We start from the raw sequence: 23,342 nt of genomic DNA, 5'->3' as shown, positions 1-23,342 counted from the left end.
CTAGTAAGGCTGACAGCAGTGGAGGAACCATCTTAAAACTCTCTCTTAGCTCACGTTTGGAAACAAATGCTCTGCAAGACAGATTGAGGACATTGTTTGGGATTCTGACAGAAACAGATCCTTCTGACACTATACAGCTGTGTCACTAACGATGCTTAATTAGACATGCAGCGTGTCACGCTCGTTAGGAAGAGCCACGCCCATCAGACAGAGACATCTGCACATCAGAGGTCATGTGCCTTTCTTTTCTTTGTTTTAGGCTACAACTATATGCAGTTATTTCAATATTTTTTCTCTCTGAGCTTTTAGAAAATAGAAAGGAATAGTCATGTTTTTAAGAGCCTCCAGACAAAATTAGGCCCTAGTCAAACATTTACTGTAGCAATGAAATATTTGTGACATGTTACTTGCAAAGAATTGTATATTGTCAGAATGCATGGCTACTTATGAATGTCCATTAAGATGGTGTAGTTATGATATCTACCAGCAGAGACTAACTGGACTATGCTAGCCAGCCAAACCTTGGTTGAAAGGTTTGCAAATATAGTATAATATATCTCTTTAGATTCAGAAAATTAGCATCATATGCATAGTACACATAGTATATTTACTGAAAAATAGAACTATGTCATTAAAAACATACCCAAAATATCATGGAATGAGAGATTCCACTGAAATACTTGTCAACAGTGTTGTTATTGTTAAATAAAATAATCAAAAATTGTATGAATTGCGATAGAACTAATAAATATTTCATCTAAATATTGAAGAACTTAAACTTGAATACTAACAATGACAAAAAAGCGGAAGCACATAAAATCAGTAATACTTTAACATTCAAATGAAAACTAATTCAAATACTATTAAATACTATAATAGTATATAATTCATGCTAAAATAACACCGTTTGTCAAACAAACACTAACCTTTCATTTCAAGTGTGAATGAACCAGAATAAAATCTGTTGACTTCCAAGAGACCAGAAATTATTTAAAGATATGTTTGTTCCTTATATGAAAACTGAGCACCACCTGGAGAATTAAACATGCAAATGGTGGAGGTCATGTGACATTATAATAAAAAATATAGCAGACTACAGTTTGAATGGTTTAACTTTTATATACTGTGTTCTATGTTAAATACCATTGAAAATTTGTAAATCAGTATGATGTATATGAATTCAGCAAGGGGGCATTAAATTGATCAAAAGGGACAGTTAAGACATTTATAATGTTATGATTTTCTATCTAATAAAAACACTGCATTTTTAATAATTCCATTCATCAAAGAATCCTGAAAAACAAATATCTCAAAACTATTAAGCAACTGTTTTTAACATTGATAATATTAACAAATGTTTCAGCAAATCAGCATATTAGAATGATTTCTGAAAATGAATGTGACACTGAAGACTGGAGTAAAAATTCAGCTTTGCATCACGGGAATAAATAACATTTTACAATATATTAAAAAAGAAAACATTTATTTTAAATTGCAATAACATTTCACAATATTACAGTTTTTACTGTATTTTTATCAAATAAATGCAGCCTTGGTGAGCATATGAGACGTCTTTCAAAAACAAGAGCTTTTGAACTGTAATATATTTTATAACATACTAGTTGGCAGTATTCAGTATATACTGCACTATACACTATATAATGCTAGTATTCCATCCGTTTTCCGTTTTCAATTCTGCAGTGTGGAAAATGACTCCACGTATGAGATTATTCTGACAGATGAGCTGCCCAGTGAGCTCAAGCTTCAGAAAAAGAGGATGCAGGTGTACAAATCACTTTATAACCGCTGTGCGCCTCTTCATATCGCATTTCTAGAAAATCCAATGATACAGTCAGAATGCGGTTTTCTAGTAACACGGTAAAGCCAGAGTGAAGGCTCTGAGCTCTCTCTGTGTGTGTGTGTGTGTGTGTGTGTGTGTGTGTGTCTGTAGGGTAGGGGAAGTCTTGCCTGCAGTGCTCTGCATATTAAGAGTGACTCATGATGATACTTGTAAGGAAGTGGCCCAAAGCTGGATGCCAACAACCACTACAAACCAACACTGGCACATAAAGGTCAAAGAAAGACAGAAAGAGAGAAGGAGAAAGTAAGATGAGACAAGGATACAATCCAGTAAGACTGAAAGCGTAAAGAAGCAGATGTGAACTGAATTCCTTCTGTAAATATGGAGAACAAACACAACTAGGATCTGAATTAAAAATATAATTGATAGATAATGCTCTTATTGTGCTAATGCTGGCAGACAGGCAATCAGTCTGGACGTCCATCTTGTTAAAAACAAATGCATTTGCATAGTGCTAACAGCACTGTGTACTGCACACAATGATTGAATTTTTTACAAGATAAAAATAGTATGTGAAACAGTCTAGTAAAAAGATACATTTCAAACTGTATGCTACGTTTTTTTGTCAGGTGATCTCACTATATTGAGTTTTTTTATTTCAGCAAGTGGTGTCCAGATAAAATAAATAAATAAATATGTGAAACGGTCTGAAAAAAAAAAAAAAAATTCAAACTGTAGTATGCCATGTTTTTGGTCACAGTTTTTAATTTAGTAAATGGTGTCCAAATATAATAAAATATAAAATAAATAACAATTATGTAAAATGGCACTGCAAAAATAAACATTTCAAACTGTAGTATGCTATGATTTTAATTCAGTAGTGTCCAAATATATTAAAAAAAACGTTTTAACTATATAAATAAAATGTGAAACGTCTGACAAAATAAATAAACATTCCAAACTTTTTTAAATCATTAAATAAACAAATAAACAAATAAATAAATAAATATGTGAAATGTATTGCAAAAATAAATATTTCAAACTGTAGTATGTTACATTTTTTGGTCACATGATCTCACTATGTTGAGTTTTTAATTTAGCATGTGGTGATAAACAAAAATTTATGTATAAAACATCTAAACTCTTGGAAGTCTGATGAGTCATAAAATAAATGTTTAAAGAATTCAGTGGATTATATAACTTTTTAATATATTTAAAATAAATGTTCACACTGGAAATGGTGAGTCACCTCAAGTGCAGTATTCTGTGTAGTAATCTCTCTTAGTAGGTCATCTGGATATTCCAAGTAAACAGAAAATTTGCACACTACGTATTTGCATAGTATGTAGTCTGCACAGAATTAGTACGAGTAGTATGCTCTCGCAAACAGAGCCAAAGTAAAGTTGCTTGTGTATAAATCCGGCAAGACACGTCTAGATGATCTAAGCATGTGAACATCAGTCACTACGAGCTTTGAGTGTGTGTTTATAGCGGTATGTGCCTGCAGACCTGCGTCATGTGTGCTGTGCTGAGACGGCAGGATCTCTAGTTTGGTGAGCTCTGAGGAGCTGGACAGGAGCTGTTGAGCCTCCATCAGAGAGCAGTGCTCTGTGCTCATGCCATCTATAGCCAGGAGAAGATCTCCTACATGCAAAGCACCACATCTGAGGAAAAGAGGGAAAGACAGCAAGAGAGAGACAGACAGATAGTGGTGGTAACAAGGAGAGAAAGTCATTTATATTGAGCAAAGCGAGAAACAGCGAGAGTGAAAACAGGCGAGAAGGTGTGAGGTGAAAAAGTGACTGCGAAAGAAGAGGATTGCTAAATGTTTATAATAGATATATGAAGAATAGATATAATGCAGATATAATGATTAGTCATATAAATATGATTTAATGGTAGGCAATTATATGTACACTTTTTTTTTTTTTTTTGACAACATTTATTTAAAACTATAAAAATTCTCAAAAAAAAAAAATTGACAATGAGTTGATCAGCATTATCTATTTATGAGGCTATCAGTATGTTTTGGAGCCAACAAGCTGCTGATAATCGGTCAAATATCAACCAATTGTCCAAATAGTGACCGAATAATCTGCTTGGTGATGCATTTGTGTATGTGATTCTTTTCATGTATCGTTGGCTCTAAACGTGTGTGTTTGCATTTGTGTGTGCTCACCTGTCTGCAACACTAGCAGGCTTGATTTTCTGGACTGTAATGACCAGTTTGTTCATGTAGAGGGAGGTAGTGAGACTGAGTCCCAGTACTGATCCGGCGGAGCGCGCGATGTCCACCTGCAGCGGCCCGGAGGACTTCTGGACTGAGTCTGACACGAGGCCAAACCAGAACCAGAGAAGCAGAAAGAGGAGGTGTTTCAGTGCTAATTCAGGAAACCACCAACCATACAGTATGCTCATTCTTTTTTCAAAACGGTAACAAAACAAACCTTTCAATAGCACACACTACCATTTAATAGTGTGGACTCAGTAATATTATTATTTATTTTTATTTTTAAATGTTAAAATATGATAAAAACCAATATTGTTAAATATTTTTTTAATTTAAAAGAGCTGTTTTCTATTTAAATATTTTTTCAAATGTAATTTATTCCTTCACATGATCTTTTGGAAATAATTTTAATATGCTGATTTGCTGCTCAATAAACAATTATCATTATTTTCAGTTATTATAAAAAAAATTCAGGATTCTTTACGGAATAGAAAGTTGAAATGAACCACAGTTATTTTAAATAGAAATGTTTTCTAACATTATAAATGTCTTTGCTGTCACTTTTAATCAATTTAATGCATCCTTGCTGAATAAAAGTATTAATTTCTTCTTTCATTCAAACACCCCCCAACAACTTCTGAACAGTAGTATAGGAAAGAAACCCCCTTTAAACCATTTCATGGGTTATATTACCTCGGTTAAAATGAAGGGTACGTTTACACGACAACGATGTACTAAAAGCGGAAAAGAATTTCCTTTGTGTTTTTCGCGTACAGACGACAAGGTTGTCAAAACTATCCCCATTCACACGGATCCGCGAAAACGACTAAAAACGCTGTATTACTCATGCCAGGCCAGTAGTTGGCGATGTCACTTTGTAAAGAAACACAACGTGCCTCTAGATTGAACAAGTAATACGCATTACTTCACTTCTGTCGTACATGAACGGTCAATTATATACCATAAAATCTTTCCTTTTTTTATATAAAACGTTGTTGTTTAAACGGCCCCAGATTATCAACTTTGTCTCCGGTGTTCCTTTTAAAATTCCTAATGAGATATAATAATGAAGCAATTATTGCCATACAATAAAGCATATCAGCAGTGTAGAGCTTTAAATGTAATACGCACAGCGGCTCCGATCTTTTTTTTTTTGAGAAGCAGGAGGCTTTAATCTCAGTGCCGTCCAGGAGAAGTGAAAGAGATCTCAATGGTGTTTTTTCATTCCTATGGGAATGTGGAGGGGAAGTGGAATATGTCTCTACTCTAATTAAGGCCACATGAGAGTATCTGTGCACACAAGCATACTCAAGTAAGTGTGTGTGTGTGTGTGCATCTGTGTGTCTGCTCACCCATGACCATGATGTCGTACTCGATGAGGAAGAAAGCCTCCTGGCTGCTCTGCATGATCAGGGTCAGAGCGTCAGCATGTTTCTGTCTATTCACAGCAACACCGTTCACACTCAACACACGGTCGCCCGCTCGCAAGGTTCCCTCTCTGACAGACGGAGAAACGTGGAGAGACGTACGGAAACACAAAAAGACAGGAGTAGGGATGAGACGTGAATGCAGACGTCGACTAGAAAGTAAAAGCATCCTTTTGCATGAACAATAAGCATTGTGGAAGTGTAATTATCAAGCAAATCTAATTCACTTTAAAGCATTATGTTGAAACAGGGTGCTTTCATATGCACGTGTGTGTGTGTGTGTGTGTGTGTGTGTGTGTGTGTGTGTGTGTGTGTGTGTGTGTGTGTGTGTGTGTGTGTGTGTGTGTGTGTGTGTGTGTGTGTGTGCTTCGGGCTGTGTTCTACCCTTCTCACTCATTTTAATGTCATCAGCCTATGCTTCAGTTAACATGTGTGCCTCCAGAACCAGCCTACAGGGTCCGACGATCACACACACACACACACACACACACACACACACACACACACACACACACACACACACACACACACACACACACACACACACACACACACACACACACACACACACACACACACACACATATATATATAGAATATATAGAATGCTCTCATAATGTACACCAAATACATTATATCTCAGACAAAATAAAAAACTCTTTATGAAAATATACAGACAAATAACCTAGACGGATGCATAGAGACGGCACTGATGTGACACACACACACAAAGAGCTTCACGATGATTCAGACATTGGGCTAATAAGCAGAGATGTTCTGAAGGGCCTTCCTTGTCTTGTGGTATAAACATGTCTCACACACACACAGATTGTAGTGATCGCGGTCTCACCTGTCTGCGGGTCCGCCGGGCCTGACGTAGGTCACCGCTAGAGGTCGAGCCTTATGCCAGTCCTCGTGAAAGCCCCCTGAAAGCATGTGAAACGCACACCTTTAGTAATAGTAATATAATGCAGCTGAACACATACACACACCACTTGCTGCCCTTGAGAGTAACACAAACACTTTTAAATAACTTTTTTACAGTTTTTTGGGATTGTTTAAGCACGATTTTCAAAACAGGGCCCGTGTTTTCAAAACACTACACACAATTAGCAGAACCACACACCCAATTAGCAAAACACTACAGATCCTTTGCATAATTAAACACACTTGTAAAAACTATACACTTCTGTTTAAAAACCACACTTTGTTACCATATGAAACACACACGTTTCACATTACTATACTCTGTTTGCACGAGTTACACTCTGCTGTGATAAACCTAAAACACTTTTAGCATTTCTACTTCAACATCAACAAAGTACAAATATAATGTAAATTCACCAAACACTACACAAGACCAATGTTGCAGACTGAAGAAACTCATTTATTTCTCAACACGCCCAAAATGTTGACATGGAGATTCATAATACTGTAACAAAATGTCACTTTACGTATTGTACTGTAAGTTTACTGTAAAAAAATAAAATAAACTAGACATTGTCTCTTCGCCTAGCTGGATCTGGCCAGAGAATTTCATCGCAAGCAATGTTGCAATGTTGTCATTAGCAAGACACCTTGGAAAGACACATCTTGAATGACGAATCCATCCTTGCATTGCTGCTACCTCCATCTGGTCACAGGGCTCCTCCATGGCTTGGATGAGGGGTACCTCAGCCTGGAGACGGAGATCATATACCTTCCACCGCCATGCCGAGAAAAACTCTTTTATAGGGTTGAGGGATGGAGAGGATGGTGGAAGATATAGGATGGTGAAATGTGGATGTTGCTGAAACCAGTTCTGAACCAGAGCAGAGCGGTGGAAAGACACATTGTCCCAGACAACAATGTATTGCATATGAACTCTGCATATGATCGATTTGATTTGCTGCTGTTAACGTTGTGCAATTGGTCCAATAATGTAAGTATGAGTGCTGTGTTGTAAGGGCCCATATGGGCATGGCGGTGGAGGATCCCATTCTGTGTAATGGCTGCACAGTGTTATATTACCCCCACGTTGCCCTGGGACATTGACTATAGCCCCGTGGCCAATGATGTTTCTTCCCCTCCTTCGTGTTCTCGTCAGGTTGAACCCAGCCTCATCTACGTAAATGAACTCATGCTGGATCTCCTCTCCATCCATTCAAAAAACTCCCTGAAGAACAGTGTCAGGCAAAGTTTTGTAGTTCAGTGTAGATCTAGTACCTATTTTCCAATCGAAATGTTCTTATCACACTTGCCACTGTGTATCGGCTTAGATTTGGCTGTACTCGCAGTCCAGCCTCCCTCAGCGTCAGGCCGTGGTTGACAACTTGTCTTACTCTTACTCTTTCTCTGACTCTTTCCATTGTGCTTGAAGACAGATGAACTCACCTGCTGCTTTTATAGTGCTTATACACCTGATTGGTGTGTCTACAATTAAGCAAACAAGTGTTTGCACACCTGATGACTGTGTTGAACCAATTGGTTGGACGGTGCGGTAATTTGACAGTCAGTGCTTTGGTATTGCAAGGAAGTGACTTCATGATAGATTTTTGTGTGTAATGTATGTTAAGTGTGTTTAGTGTTTTGCAAATCACTGTGTGTAGAGTTTTGCAACAAGTGTGAGGTTGACAATGTGCTTATAGTTGTGCAAATATGGGCTGATGTTTTGCTTCTTGAGTGTAAGGTTTTGCTAATAGTGTACTACTTTTAATTTTAGTGTGTAAGCAATCCAAAAAAACTGTAATAACTTTCCAACTAGCATTTTTGGAGATCTGTTCCATGCTGTAGATTACCATATAAATACCAAAAGAATGAAAGATACAGAGATTGATTACAGCAGTCAGTCAGAAGAGAGAAAGATGTCAAATTTACCATCACTCCCTCAAGCCGTATTAGAAACATCCTCTCAACAGTGAGAATAAGTTTTTTTGTAATTTACATGCAAGGTAATATAGCACAAAGTATAGTGTTATAAATGTTGTAAAAAAAAAAAAATTGGATAAAAATATTAAAAAAATTACTAGATTTGCGATGTTGATAAGTGTGGAAATGCATCGTCATAGTCTCTTCATTTTATTTTTTTAGTAAGTGTTTTATTTAGATTTTTTTTTTTTTTTACTGCAATCCTGTTGTATTAAACCTGGAATATTCTTAGAAATATAATTGCAAATAATAGCTGGTTTGATTTGAAATCCTCATATTTTTCTTCAGTTTAAGGGTCATAGCATTTAAAAACACATTAAATATTTATGCAAAGACATTTCAGATTTCTAAATTTCAACTATTCTATTTATCAAAGAACCTTGAAAATAATGCATCAACAGTTTCTAACAAAATATTAAGCAACTGTTTTCAACATTGATAATCAGAAATGTTTCTTGAGCAGCAAATCAACATCAGAATGATTTCTGATTCATAATGTGACACTGAAGACTGGAGTAATGATGCGGAAAATTCAGCTTTGATCACAGGAATAAATTACATTTTAAAACATATTAAATTAGAAAACAGGTATTTTAAGTTATAATAAAATCTCACAACATTACTGTTTTTACTTTACTTGTAATCAAATAAATGCAGCCTTGTTGATTTTTTATGATTTCATGCATGATTAGCACAAACCCCCGGGAAAGCTGTTGTTGTGTTGAACCTGGATTAATTCAAGTCATCATTGATGTATGTTTCCTCAATTTAAGGGTCATAACATCAGTTTAAAATTAAAAACACATTCGATTTCCAGCTGTCTGATGGTGATTCAGTACCTCTCAGAACGAAGCCAAAGCTGTTGCCTTCTTTTTCCAAGCACACTTCGATAGTTTTAGAGATGACGCCGCAGAGATTGCTGGGAGCTAAACACACAGAGAACAGCTTGAGTTACTGTCACAGGAGGATGAGATACAGCTCTACACACTGAAATGTACGTATGTTTGCTTTCACAGACATAAACACTAATGCCACAATACAATAATCACATATATCTTGAGGACTCTGCTGAAAAGTCCATTTATATGAAGTACTGTTGCGGTATTACCGTGATCAGCACAGCAGTATCAAGTACTTTGATATTTATACTGCACTACTCACATATTTATCCTCTATGGTGTTTGCTTCAAAGAATACTATACCAATCAGTACTTAAGGTACACTAACAATAGTTTGGGGTCAGTAAGATTTTTTTTTTTAAAGAAGTTAATACTATTAATCAGCAAGGATGCATTAAATTGATGATAAATGACAGTAAAGACATTTATAATGTTATCAAAATATATTTCAAATAAATGCTTTATATTTATCAAATTTATCAAAGAATCCTGAAAGAAAATGTATTCCACAAAAAAGATTCCACAAAAATATACGCAGCACAACTGCTTTCAGCATTGATCATAATAAGAATTTTTTTTGAGCAGCAAATCAGCATATTAGATTCATTTCTGAAGGATCATGTGACACTGAAGACTGGAGTAATGATGCTGAAAATTCACAGGAATAAATTATTTTTAAATATGAAAATAGCACATTTTAAATTGCAACAATATTACACAATATATATATATATATATATTTTTACTGTATTCTTGATCAAATAAATCTGAACTGTGGCGATGCGTGTGTCCGTACCGAATGGAGGAAGCTCGTACTCCACCTCCAGCACCACACGCTCACCGATGTTCTTCAGCATGCTGATGATCTCATCGTGTCTGAGCTTGGACAGGTTTATCCCGTTCACTGACTTTATGTAGTCGCCGACATTTAGCTGGTCACTCCTGCCACACAAACACATGTGGAAGATTGGAAAAAAAAAAGTTATGTACATTTGTATGCAGTGATAAATTATGTTAACATGCATAATATAATCTTATGTTTCTGATTGATCTGTCTAGGCAACAAGTTTACAGAGTTTAAGTATTTAATGAACGTATGTTTTTTAAAGCATTATTTTCCTTTATATTACATGATTCTTTTATAATACCTCAAACGGAAGAGCATGTCACTAGCAATGCCAAGACCATGGGTTAAATTCCCAGGGAATGCAGGAACTGAAAATAAAGTCACCTGGATGCAATATATGTCGCTTCGGATAAAAGCATCTGTTAAATGCATAAATGTAAATGATGTGTTTTGCACAGGCCCAAGTTTCATGCAATAATACGTGCCACTTTTATAATATGAAACCTACATTTAGTAATTCCTTTTAAGGCAAATCAGTTAATTCATCGGCCATCTTGGAAAATGCTATTTAAATCCAAGTGCAGCTCCCAACAGCACAGTTTTTTGTGAAGATTATGTTTAAAAATATATATATTTCAAATCGCCTATAAGATCTGACAACAATAGTAGGCCTCTTCATTTCAAATTACAGTAAAAAAAACTACACAAAACCTCAAAAACAAGCATCACAATTTTCCTCTTATACTGTTTCTCATAAGACATGTACAGAAATATACAAGCAGAACATGCACTACAGTTAAAATAATAATAATAATAATTGATTTGATTGATTTCTGAAGGATCATGTGACACTAAAGACTGGAGTAATGATGCTGATAATTCTGCTTTGCATCACAGGAAAAAATTCACATTTTAAAATATATTCAAATAGAAAACAGCTATTTTAAATTGTAATAATATTTAGCAATATTATGATCCTGAAAATTCAGCTTTGCATCACAGGATTTTTTTTATTTAATTTTTTTATATATATTCAAATAGAAAACAAAATTGTAATATTATTTCACAATATTAATGTTTTACTGTATTTTGATCAAATAAATGCAGATGAGCATAAGAGACTTCTTTAAAAAACATCTTACCCATGATACTGAATGATAGTGTATACAAATCAACTATTGGCAATGACATTCACTTTATCACCTTGAACTCTCATTCACAGATCTAAATCCAAAGCACAATATTAAATCCATATAATACGGCTGCACTGACTACACAACATCACTATACTGCTTCTGCTGCAGAAAGGTGTGTGTTTGCGTTGTGCAGCAGGTACCTGTGTTGTGTGAGTGTATATATGTGCGATGTTAGTAAAGCTGACTCCTCATGTACTGTTGTAGAAGCTAATTTAAGCCGCTGCTGTCACCCAGCTCTGGGATTTTGCCTGTAAGCATCGCATTAACTGAGACAACGACACACACTCGGCACCGACACAATGACGACACACGAGTGCTTAATTTACACGTGAGCACACAACCAAAGGCAAAACCAAACACATCATTTTGTGATTCTGCATAATTATGCACTGGACTTAAACACACATACTAAGCTAAACAAGCTTGCACATATGCACTAGACCTTGATAAACTGATAATATAAAAGCATTAGCTGTAAACTCAAACAGTCACAGGGTTTAGATCACCTGGCTGAAACTCTGCATGCAGGAATATGCACATCAATCGTGTGTGTAAGTGTGTGTGTGTGTGTGTGTGTGTGTGTGTGTGTGTGTGTGTGTGTGTGACAGAGCAGAGGGAGAGCGGTCACGTTAGGACTGCGTCAGCCTGTCACACTAGAGGCTGATGTGAATGAGCAGCCCACATCCTGAGGACAGACACACAGACACACACACACACTCGTTTGTTTTGCTATACTTGTGAGGACATTCCATAGGCGTAATGGTACAAACTGTATATTTTATCCCCTTACACTGCCCCTATCCCTAAACTACCCATCACAGGAATTTATAAAAACATTAAAAAATTATTTTTAAAAATTATGTTTTTTACTCATGAAATGTTCTCATAAACCATGTTTAAGTTGTAATACCAGTGTAATACACATGTCATTATACAAATTTGTGTCCTCATAAATCACATAAACAAGAACACACACACGAGCAGCTCAGATCCTGAGGTTAAAGAGCCGTGTGAGTAAACATGGTGCATCGTACACACTACACATTCATTGAGATACTATTATAGTTGTTATTCACATTTTTGGGGAGGAGGGGTGGTCTTTTTATTTAAAGAGATTACATAAAGGATTCAAAGGGATTTAAGGGAATATAGACCATAAGGCCGTGTGTCCACCAAAGCGTTTTTTCACGCGGCTGGCTTTATTTTTGTATTGTTGTCAATGGGAACGCCGCGTTTTTAGAACGCCATGAGCGTAACAAGGCGCTGAGCGAGTATTTAACGCTCAAGCGCTGAGCGCTCGGCGTTTTTTACAGGTCGCCGAGGGTTGAAGAATGTTCAACTTTAGGTAAAACGCAGCGCTCATCACTGTCACTTTTTAGCCAACCGTCCAATTACAGTGGAGGAGGGGCGGGACTAATACCACACGGACCAACGGATATTCTGTATCATAGCAACGATGCGTCTCAACTGAAAAAAAACTGCGCTGCCAAAACGCTCTCAAGTGCCCACAGCTCGGCATTTTCAGCAGAGCGCCTAGCGTTTTCAGGTGGCTAAAAACGCTTTGGTGGACACACGGCCTAAGAATGGTAAAAGAAGTTCTAGGTCTAATTGTAGCCTATAGTGAAGTAAGCAATTTAAACTCTTCGCAAATAATATTTCCCTTTCATTCACACTGCCAGTGATTTTCTGGAATCTGTGCATGCAGTCACACACCTCCCCGTAAAGCAGCGTGACATCAGGATTTAAAGTGTTTTTTCAGACATTTTTTCGTCCTTCCTTTATTCCAACCTTGATGAACACAAACTTTCTTCTTTGTTTGTGTTCAACATGAACGTTGATCTGCATTTAAAAACCCCTGTGAAAGAGTCGCACCATAACTACGTCATTGCGACGACACATGCGTCATCATCACTACGACACACCTCTTACGGCATCGGTCCTGCCTTTTGTTCCCAATCCCGGGATGTGTTTGCGTTCACACAGAAGGCACTCTAGCAATTCTATGGCAATTTTCTGGGATCAACGCTCTGTGTGAAAGGGGCTTCAAAAATATGCACACATTCACTCTTGTTTGTATGTCTTATATGTAAAAAACACAAAATGTTTCTTGTTTCATCACATTCAGTTATGAATGACATGGATCATTTAAATGATAGTATCTTCTCAGTTCAAAATATCCCCCAAAAAGTTGAGTAGTTTACATCACTATATTACTGTAGGTTGTTGAACATATCCATTGTTGTCAAATATTAAATGTTTAGCTGCTTGAATCTTACCACACACTCATTCAATGTAAAAACTAAGAGCGTCATGTTGAAATTCACACTTGTCTTCAGTGAACAGTAAGCCCCGCCTTCTTTGATCTGATTGGCCATTATTTTGACCTTGACGAGCGCTGTTAGACCGCTGAGGCATTCAACCTAAAAAATTTACTTTTTTAACTGTTTGTCATGCTAACAACAAACAGAGCTTTGTGTAATGGAGAGCAGGATTTACAATATCAAAATATTGGGGGGACAATTTGGCCACTTCCAAATATTTCCCCCCTCAATGCCTACCGTATTTTCCGGACTATAAGTCGCTCCGTAGTATAAGTCGCATCAGTCAAAAAATGTGCCATGAAGAGGAAAAAAAACATATATAAGTCGCACTGGACTATAAGTCGCATTTATTTCAAAATTTATTTCACAAAATCCAAGACCAAGAACAGACATTTAATCTGGAAAGGCAAGTTATTCAGCTCCACAATAGCACACAGAACAAGAGCTGAATAGGCTAAATTAACATTAGCCAGCGAGTCCAACAAGCAAGTTACCGGTAAGCAAGTTCACCAAGCTCCCGATCTCATTCCACAACACTGAATACATTGAGTTCTTCCTCGGTGTCGCTTCTGAACAACTCCGCTAACTAGAGCGCCCTCTCGCGGCTGTAGACGGTAATGTTTTCTCTTGGTTCATCTCAGTCAGTATGAATTCATTTTGATATATAAGTCGCACCTGACTATAAGTAGCAGGACCAGCCAAACTATGAAAAAAAAGTGTGACTTATAGTTAAAATACGGTATATGGTGGCTACGGCCCTGAAAAACACACACACTGAACAACACACAACTGAGAGCTGTGAAAGAGCTGTAAAAAGGAAACCTTCAAGACTTTTCTACTGGCAGTTCACTGATGTGTTTCTCACCGGGCCGCAAGACCTCCTGGTCTCAGGTTTGACACTCTTGGCTTGCCGTCCTTGTCACAACCTCCGGAGATTGTGAGGCCGAGACTGCTGCCCTCTTTTTTAATCAGTTCCACCGTCGTCACACCTCTCTGCTCATCTGTGCGTACACAAACACACACAATAAACACACATGCACCAGCACATGGACATTCGCAGCAGGTAGGTCACCCACGGGGAGCTTGTGTAGCCATGCATTGTGACATGGAACTCAGATTCATTTAACCATTTCATGAAGGACAGATGGTGGTACTGCAGTGTGTGTAGCAGGCTGTGTGCAATACATTTATACATTATGCGAACAAACAAGGGTGATTTTCTCAAACCATGTCCAATTTTCACATTGGACACTTGGAATCAGCCGTGTGTGTGTGTGTGTGTGTGTGTGTGTGTGTGTGTGTGTGTGTGTGTGTGTGTGTGTGTGTGTGTGTGTGTGTGTGTGTGTGTGTGTGTGTGTGTGTAGTAATATTATATTCTCAGATATAGTATAAGGTGGGCATTTGTGGTTAAAAAGTAAATCATTTTTATTTATTTTAGTAAATGACCGATCGTCTCGCTAGGGACGACCCATATTTCTAGGCTGGGATCGTGTCGAGCCTTTGAAGCTGCATTGAGACCTATGATTGAGACTGACATTTGAACCTTCGAACCATTGAACTCCATTATATGGAGAAAAATCCTGGAATGTTTTCCTCAAAAACCTTCATTTCTTTTGGACTGAAGAAAGAAAGACATGGACATCTTGGATGACGTGGGGGTGAGTAAATTATCAGGAATTTTTTCTTTGAAAGTGAACTACTCCTTTAAGGAAAAGACAAAATATTCTATAATGCTATTTATTAGATAATCCATTACTGCTGATAAATCTCTATAGTGACTCTCTGATAGTGAGTGTCAGTGTGGTAAATCAGTAAAGACAAAATAACTGACACTAATTCCTCACAAGCCCAACGGATAAAGAGAAAAGAACAGAGAGAGCGACTGAGGGGGTATTGCAGTGGTCCGAAGACATCAAATATCAGCATTATCACAGACGAACGGTCTCTTCACCTCAAGGTACGAGACACTGTGTGCTGAGGCTCGCAGAACTCCTTAGAGCCTCAATCTAGAGCCGAACACACGTCTGACAGCGCACAGGGGGTTCATGAGGAGCATTAACAGCAGTTTCCTGCAGGTTTTACTTCTGCCGGTGTTCTAACGGAACACCATACCCATTTATAATGGGATACCTTCGGTTAATGCGCATGCGCAGCAGTGAAATTTGTGCAATTGCGCATGCGTTAAATTTAAACCATAATTTCAGCATACCTAAGATTACAAGCGGTAAGTGTTGGTGTATTATATCGCATAATATATACACATTACCTAATTGAAGGGTATGCTGTTTTGATAGCCCCTGGTTTAATAAAAATACAATTTATAAAGGGGTATGCTGTTTTGATAGCCCCTTCTTTAATAAAAATACCGTTTCTACAGAGGTATCGTTGTGTACAGAACATGGTTAGTCTACGTTACCCCTGTAGAAACTGTATTTTTATTAAACCAGGGGCTATCAAAACAGCATTCCCTTCACAAACACTGGTATGCTGTTTTGACAAAGTAGGCTAAATTGACAGACCCCGCTATAAAACTCAACTTCCAGTATGCTATTCTGACAAAGTATGCTACATCGACAGAACACCGGGTCACATGCCAACTTACCAGAAAGACTGCACCTCTTGGTGAGGCCGCTGCTGTCACTTGCAGCGTCTTTACTTCCCTTTGTGTATGGGACATCATCTGAAACACAAAAATATTAAATCAATTATGATAAATTACAAATGCATCTTACTCAATTATCAGTTTTTTTTAAAAACATTAAGAACCGAATTCAACCTCAAGTCAACATGAAACAGCATTTGCAAACCATTTTACTTATTTTTTTAGTTAAGCAGGATATACAACACCAAAATCATATGTAAACGTCCGTGTACTTCTGGTAAGTCCTATCCTGTCTGTGTTTTTGTTGTTGAAAATCCTGTTTCACTTGGAAAGATCCATTATGGAAGCATGGGTTGTGAAAACGGTTTCACTTAAACTGGCATGTCTGATCTTATACGTCAGAATTGTTCTCTTCGTTGTTTGCTAACCATGGAAAGTTGAAACTGTTGGACTACACACAACTGTTCAAAAGTTTGGGGTTAGTAGAATTCATGTTTTTGAAACGCGTCTCTTCTGCTCACCAATGCTGCATTTATTTGATCAAAAATACAGTAAAAACGATAATTTTGTGAAATATTATTACAACTTAAAATAACCGTTTTTTTATTTTAATACGTTTTAAAATGTAATTTATTCCTGTTATGCAAAGCTGAATTTTCAGCCTCATTACTCCAGTCTTCAGTCACATGATCCTTCATCCTAATATGCTGATTTTCTGCTCATGAAACATTTCTAAATATGATCGATGTTGAAAACAGTTGTGCCGATTCATATTTTTTGTAGAAACCGTGATAACATTTTTTCAGGCTTTTTTGTTCAAAAAGTTCAAAAGAAAAGCATTTATTTGAAAAAACAAATTGTAACATTATAAATGCCTTTACTGTCACTTTTGATCAATTTAATGCATCCTTGTTGAATATAAGTATTACTTTCTTTAAAAATATATATCCTGACCCTCAAATTCTGAATGTAATGCATTAGCAGGGATTCATTTACATTTGTTTTTAAACCACGAAGCTTCCCAATCCATGAAACGTTAGGAGCCTGGTCGAAATTGTCAAGAATAAGAACTTGATGAAGAGACGACGTGTGTGCTACTCGATAAATAAAGGTCAGTCAATCCCAACATGCTAGTCCAACCTGAGCGTTAACAACCCATAAATCTCCATTTGGTCAGTAAAGATGTTCAGCTGCCCTTTAGGCCAAAAGGCTAAAGAAACCAACATCACACAGACTGTTTGTTTAAGAGGTCATAGGCTCAAAACATCATCACACCCCTGCTTTAACAGTCAATCACACATCTATGAGTATTCAAAATGATTATATAACACACAGCATCAGCTCTGAAAGTCACACAGCAGAGTAAAACTGTCATTATGGGTCAGGATAACTCAATTTTCCAAGTCTATTTAAACTCTGAAACTAATTTGGAGCAAGCCACTCCGACGGCCCTGGTTGTGTTGACACCAATCCTGATGTAGGTTAAACGGATGATGTTCTAACAATGCAAATGGAAGCTCAGGGCTTATTTTCAGAGTTGGGCTTTTATTTATAGAGGCCACAGCGGCCCCAGTTGTCACCCCTCGCTCAGCTCTGAACAGGCTTTTCCAGCAGCAGGGCTGGAGCTGAAAACCACACGGCCCAGGGTAAATCGAATAAATGTGTGGACCTCCTCTATCCTAGTGAAAACCACGGGGAAAACAAACGGGACAACAACCTGCAGAAAAACAGATCCACTGGCAAAAATGACATATGTAACCTAAGCTTACACAAACATAAAAGTACCAAAAATACTGTTGTTTTGGACATGTACTAGTACCATGCTACTCTTTGAAGAACCTTGGAGTATAATGTAAATACCATGGTATAGGAATGTGGTAATCATTCAGGTCCATGGTAGGTACCATAAAATGCCAATTAATATGTACATCTTTGAAAGGGTAATCTATTCTAGATACCTTAAGAATCTGGGTGTAAAAAATAATTCACTAACTAACCAAATAAATACATTTTAATTTAGTAAAAGATTGGGGTCAGTATGATATATATATATATATATATATATATATATATATATTATTATTATTATTATTTTTTTTATTATTATTATTTTTTTTAAAAGAAATTAATACTTTTATTTCGCAAGGGTGCGAACGTTAAAGTAAATACGTTCATAATGTTACAAAACACTTCTATTTCAAATAAATGCTGTTCTTTTGAACTTTCTATTCTTCATAAAAATGCTGAAAAAAATTATCATGGTTTCCACAAACATTAAGCAGCACAACTGTTTTCAACAGTGATATTAATAAGAATAATTAGCACAGCTATTAGAATGATTTCAGAAGGTGATTGAAGACTGGAGTAATGATGCTGAAAATTCAGCTTTGAATCACAAGAATAAATTACCGTTTTAAAACATTCAAATAATAGATTTTAATATTGTAAACATTTTATGTTGTAATAATATTTCACAATATTACTGTTTTTATTATAGTTTGATCAAATAAATGCAGCCTTGGTAAGCGAGACTTCCTTCAAAAACATTAAACAATTTAATAAATACGACAAATGAAAATGAAAAGGATTTGTAAAAATGATCAACATGACTCACCACCACTATTGTTGCGAGCCTCTCTCCTAAAGCCACACAGCATCATGGGAATATCACGACTCCATTCTGTTTAGAAACTAACTAAATTGACCAAACTGACCGTTTGTTAAAGCAGACACATGGAAATTAGCATATCCAATCAGGCCATGTGTAACTTCAGTTAGGATTCCTTAGATATAGCCTACTAATGCAGGAAGAATCTTCTTTGAAAAGCAATGAAACAGTGCTCCAGAGGAAGACAAGCAGACTAGATGAATCCATTCAGCGTAGAAGATTCAGATCTCAGGTGGTTTTATCTATAGCTGATCCTGTTGCACAGATCCTGTTACAAATCATAGAATTCCCCCAAAAATCCATTAAAATGTGCAGATCATCTGAATCTCAGCAAGGTAACGTTACACGCGAACGTTACATAGTGTAATGCATGAATGAGTGACTGAAAAAGTGTGTTGCAAAGGTGGAACTGGATTATTCTTGAGATATTCCAGTGTCACTCGATTCCAAACAGCATAACGTGGTTATAACGCTTGCCAATCCGCACATGCAACCAGTCTCCAGTCAGTCATCCATAAAACACACGTGATCCACTCGCTCGCACAGATTCAGTCGTGGGTTTCTGAGGCAGATGGTAGTTCATCCAGAGATGACAGCGCTGCAGAAAGGGAACGTATCCGAACGCTCCAGTGCTTCACGCAGATCCTCCCCGGACTGAACGAACGCTCGCTCGCTCCTTCTCTCCTTTCTGCCACTCCTCCCTCACTTCTTGAGCTTCTTACTGTTCACACGTGCTCTTCCTTCCTGCACTGACCTATTAATCATCTCCGTTCACACACAAACACAGTCTTGCCGGAGAGTATCTTCCTACTAGCAATCACACAAATAGTAAAAGCACAGCCAAACCCCGTCACTACAGTAACTCTATCAGCCCCACGTGCCTCACGCACAAACACACTCTCTCTCTCTCTCTCTCTCTCTCTCTCTCTCTCTCTCTCTCTCTCACGTGCCCTTTAGTTTTCCCCTAGCAGCTGAGCATCTAGTGTTAAACAGCCTTTGCAACATTTTAGCATGGTAAATGAGAATACTGACAAAGAACGGTTTCCAAAAAACATTAAGCAGCATAATAATCAGAAATGTTTTTTGAGCAGCAAATAGAATGATTTCTGAAGGATCACGTGACACTGAAGACTGGAGTAATGATGCTGAAAATTCTGCTTTGCATCACAGGTATAAATTACATTAAAAAAATATATTCAAACAGAAAACAGTTATTTGAAATTACAATAATATTTCACAATATTACTGTTTTTACTGTATTTTTACAATATTTATTTTTTGATCAAGTAAATGTAGCCAAGATGAGCAGAAGAGACATTTAAGAGCTCATCATAGTGTGAAATATTGAAACATTTTACCATGTTTAATTGTAACTGTGGTCAAACCACCATAATCAAAAACAAAATTATGTACCAAATAAGTACTTTGATATATAAGATATGATATACAGATATATGCATAAAATATTTTATGTATATGATATATTCATGTAGCTACAACATAGTATTTATTTATACTGATTTAATTAATTTAACACCATGCTTATCAAAAATATATTTGGTATTGCTATCACACAATTCAATTTTGTTTGACACCCAATTCAACATTTCAGAGTACCATAGTTTTAACATCTGAAATGTCACTATGGTACCACTTTCTTCAAAGGGTATAAATAATTGGTATATGAAACTTTGATATTCATCAAAGCACCATCTGATACCGTCACTATATCTACCGACGTTTACAGTGCTTTTTAATGTATTGTACTTAAAAAAAATACCATTTTATTTCTATGAAAAAATACTAGAACCATGTTTTGCATGCTTAATATGTGAATATGCGGCTCTCTAGAATACTCAATTCTGATTGGTCCATGGTGGCATTCTGACAATTTTATTGACTTTTAATTTGCAACTGTTGTCATATTTAACTGACATGCAGCATTTAATTGCCATAGCGGTCCTCTCTTTCTTCTCACATAAAAAAAAAATATATTTCAAGACAAATCATTATTTCATGACATTTTCAGCATTGCAGCCACAAAATAAAGGATAAAAGATCCTGATCACCCTGTCAGGGTTGATTTAGCAATAATGACTGAACATGATCCCCTTTTTCCCTTATTTAGCCTAAATGGCATCAGACTTTACAATCAAACTTACGCATCATATTCCCTCATGTTGTTATTTTGCTCAAAACTGGCTTTTACTATATCATGCAAAGAAAGAAAGCAAGCCATGAAGGGACAAACCAGAAGCAAGTGTGAAATCTGTCTCAAATTTCATTTTTTGGGCTTGGTCTGTGTATTTTGTCTTGACAGCCGCATGTGTCTGTGAGAGAAGACGAACACCTGTTTCACTCATCAACACATTCCTCACATTCTTCTCTTTATAACACCGAAATAAGTTTCTTCCCCAACAACAGATGACACACTGCCTATAACATACAAAACATTCAACAAGTCACACTGACAATCTAATCTAACGGGAAGAGTATTCTGCAGCTTAACAGTTGTGGTCAATAAGTTTGGGGTTAATCTTTTTTTTCTTTCTTTTTTAAAATAAATTAATACTTTTATTCAGCAAGGGTTAAATTAATAAAGACTTTTTGTTATGTTGTTAGAAAAGGTTTCTATTGCGTGGCCAATATAGCGCGGCTTACACTATTTTGAATAAATGCTGTTCTTTTTTACTTTTTATTCATCAATGAATCCTGAAAAAGTATCACAGGTTCACAATATTAAGCAGTACAACTGAGTATCAAATCAGCATATTAATGATTTCTGAGGGATCATGTGACACTGAAGACTGGAGTAATGATGCTGATGAAATTCAGCTTTGCATCACAGGAATAAGTTATATTTTAAAGTACATCAAAATAAAAAAAACAATAACCAGCATAAGTGACTTCTTTCAAAAACATAAAAAATAGTAATGTAAATTTTATTTACATATAAATATAAACAACATGTATTTATTTATTTTCCAAATAATTGATACTTTGTTATCTAATGTGGTGACAAGAATGTGGTAAAAGTGTCCAAATATTTGGGGGTTACTGTAAGCCTGCAGACTCAGAGTATTTCAAGTCATTTTGCACTCTACAGCCCCCATGTGGCCGGACGTTGTTTTGCAGGTCACTTCAGCTGATATAGGACAACAGATCTTGCATTCATTTCTCAGACCAACACACACACACACACACAAACATAAATAATTACAGACACAATGACTTCAGCATGATTGCTCATAATGTATACAGCGCCGGCCTACACAATTCACCCTTTACCTGTACAAACATCACCACACACCCACTCAAATGTAAAGGTCACACACCTGCACATTCTCTCACATCTTACCTTTAACCCTTCCTCTGATAACTCCAAAACGACATCGCAAAGAAAACGAGAACATCTTCCTTTTCCCTTTGACTCCTCCAGCCAGTCCTTTCTTCGCAGTCCCCCGTGTCAGGACCCCGTCCGGGAGCAGTTTAGGATTTACCGAACAACTAACATGCCACATGGCTCCTCTTTCCTTCTCCTCTAGCCCGTACCACACGGATCTTCAACGTAGTCTTTGCTTTGGGTCTCTTCCTCTCTTATCTTCCTCCTCTACCCTCTCTCTTCGTCCTGGAACCGCTCTTCGTTCATTTTCTATGGGAAATCCTGTGGCTTACTCAGATTTGAGGGTTTCAGAGAAACACGGCTGGTCTCATTTCAACCTCTTCAAAGTCATGTCATGAAAATCTGGGTATGACTTAATAACAAATGTAGTTAAATATAGTGGGCAGGGCTGAACACCGTTGGGGTGTGAGTGTGTTTGTTGGCTGCTCGGAGATGAGACAGATGGACTGAAGCGGCCTGCTAAGACACAGGCTGCCTGAACCACAGGAGAGACACATACCAAAAACTACTATAATGGTAGTAGTACCATGTTTTGTTTATAGATGTTTAAATACCATGGTATTTGTACGGTAACAATACAATATAATAGTGGGGAGACTGGGGCAAGCTGTCACATGAAAAAAAGTAACCTTTTTGTTATATTCTACAAATATCATCATATTATGGGTCAATGAGCAAATAAAACTACATTAGCAAATGTAAAAAAAAATGTATGGTACATTTTACAAGAGTATTTTAATAAGTCAGGCCAGGTTGGCATTTAGTGTAACTTTATTAACATAATTAATAAAATATGCTAGCCAAAAATGTTTTTTTTTTTGTTTATGTTATATTTTTCTTTTTTATCTTACCCATTTTTGCTATTTCATAAATGTGCTTCACAATTGTCTTGCTGTTTAAATACCTCTCTCACTGTATCATAGTGTCCACAGGCATCATGTTTCTAAATGCAGCGACTATAAAGTTTAGTAAACTATAGGGTGATATCAGGTAAAATGGGCCATTTAAGGTTTGGGGGTCCCAGCCCCTCTGAAATTTAAA

At 36.8% G+C, this 23,342-nt stretch overlaps 1 protein-coding gene across 4 annotated transcripts in view; it reads right to left on the bottom strand.

Moving 5' to 3' along the window:
- grip2a (glutamate receptor interacting protein 2a) overlaps positions 1 to 19,828 on the bottom strand; it is a 30,513-nt gene extending 10,685 nt beyond the window's left edge. For 3 of the 4 annotated variants that reach the window (XR_013800585.1, XR_013800586.1, XM_079638600.1), the window contains exons 1-9: positions 18,845 to 19,828; positions 16,231 to 16,308; positions 14,494 to 14,629; positions 10,061 to 10,206; positions 9,205 to 9,291; positions 6,309 to 6,384; positions 5,384 to 5,529; positions 3,981 to 4,128; positions 3,311 to 3,465 (exon numbers count right to left, since the gene is read on the bottom strand). Coding sequence is in view for 2 of the 4 variants with exons in the window: in XM_079638600.1 (XP_079494726.1) it covers positions 3,311 to 3,465; positions 3,981 to 4,128; positions 5,384 to 5,529; positions 6,309 to 6,384; positions 9,205 to 9,291; positions 10,061 to 10,206; positions 14,494 to 14,629; positions 16,231 to 16,308; positions 18,845 to 18,890 (1,018 nt within the window). In the remaining 2 variants the exon portion in view is untranslated. The remainder of the gene's footprint in view (positions 1 to 3,310; positions 3,466 to 3,980; positions 4,129 to 5,383; positions 5,530 to 6,308; positions 6,385 to 9,204; positions 9,292 to 10,060; positions 10,207 to 14,493; positions 14,630 to 16,230; positions 16,309 to 18,844) is intronic. The other variant, XM_079638601.1, reaches the window with a different exon arrangement.
- Positions 19,829 to 23,342: the final 3,514 nt, after the last annotated feature.

The sequence above is a fragment of the Phoxinus phoxinus genome, assembly GCF_949152265.1.
Source record: "Phoxinus phoxinus genome assembly, chromosome: 15".
Lineage (NCBI taxonomy): Eukaryota > Metazoa > Chordata > Actinopteri > Cypriniformes > Leuciscidae > Phoxinus > Phoxinus phoxinus.
This window is presented reverse-complemented; position numbering and strand designations above follow the sequence as displayed.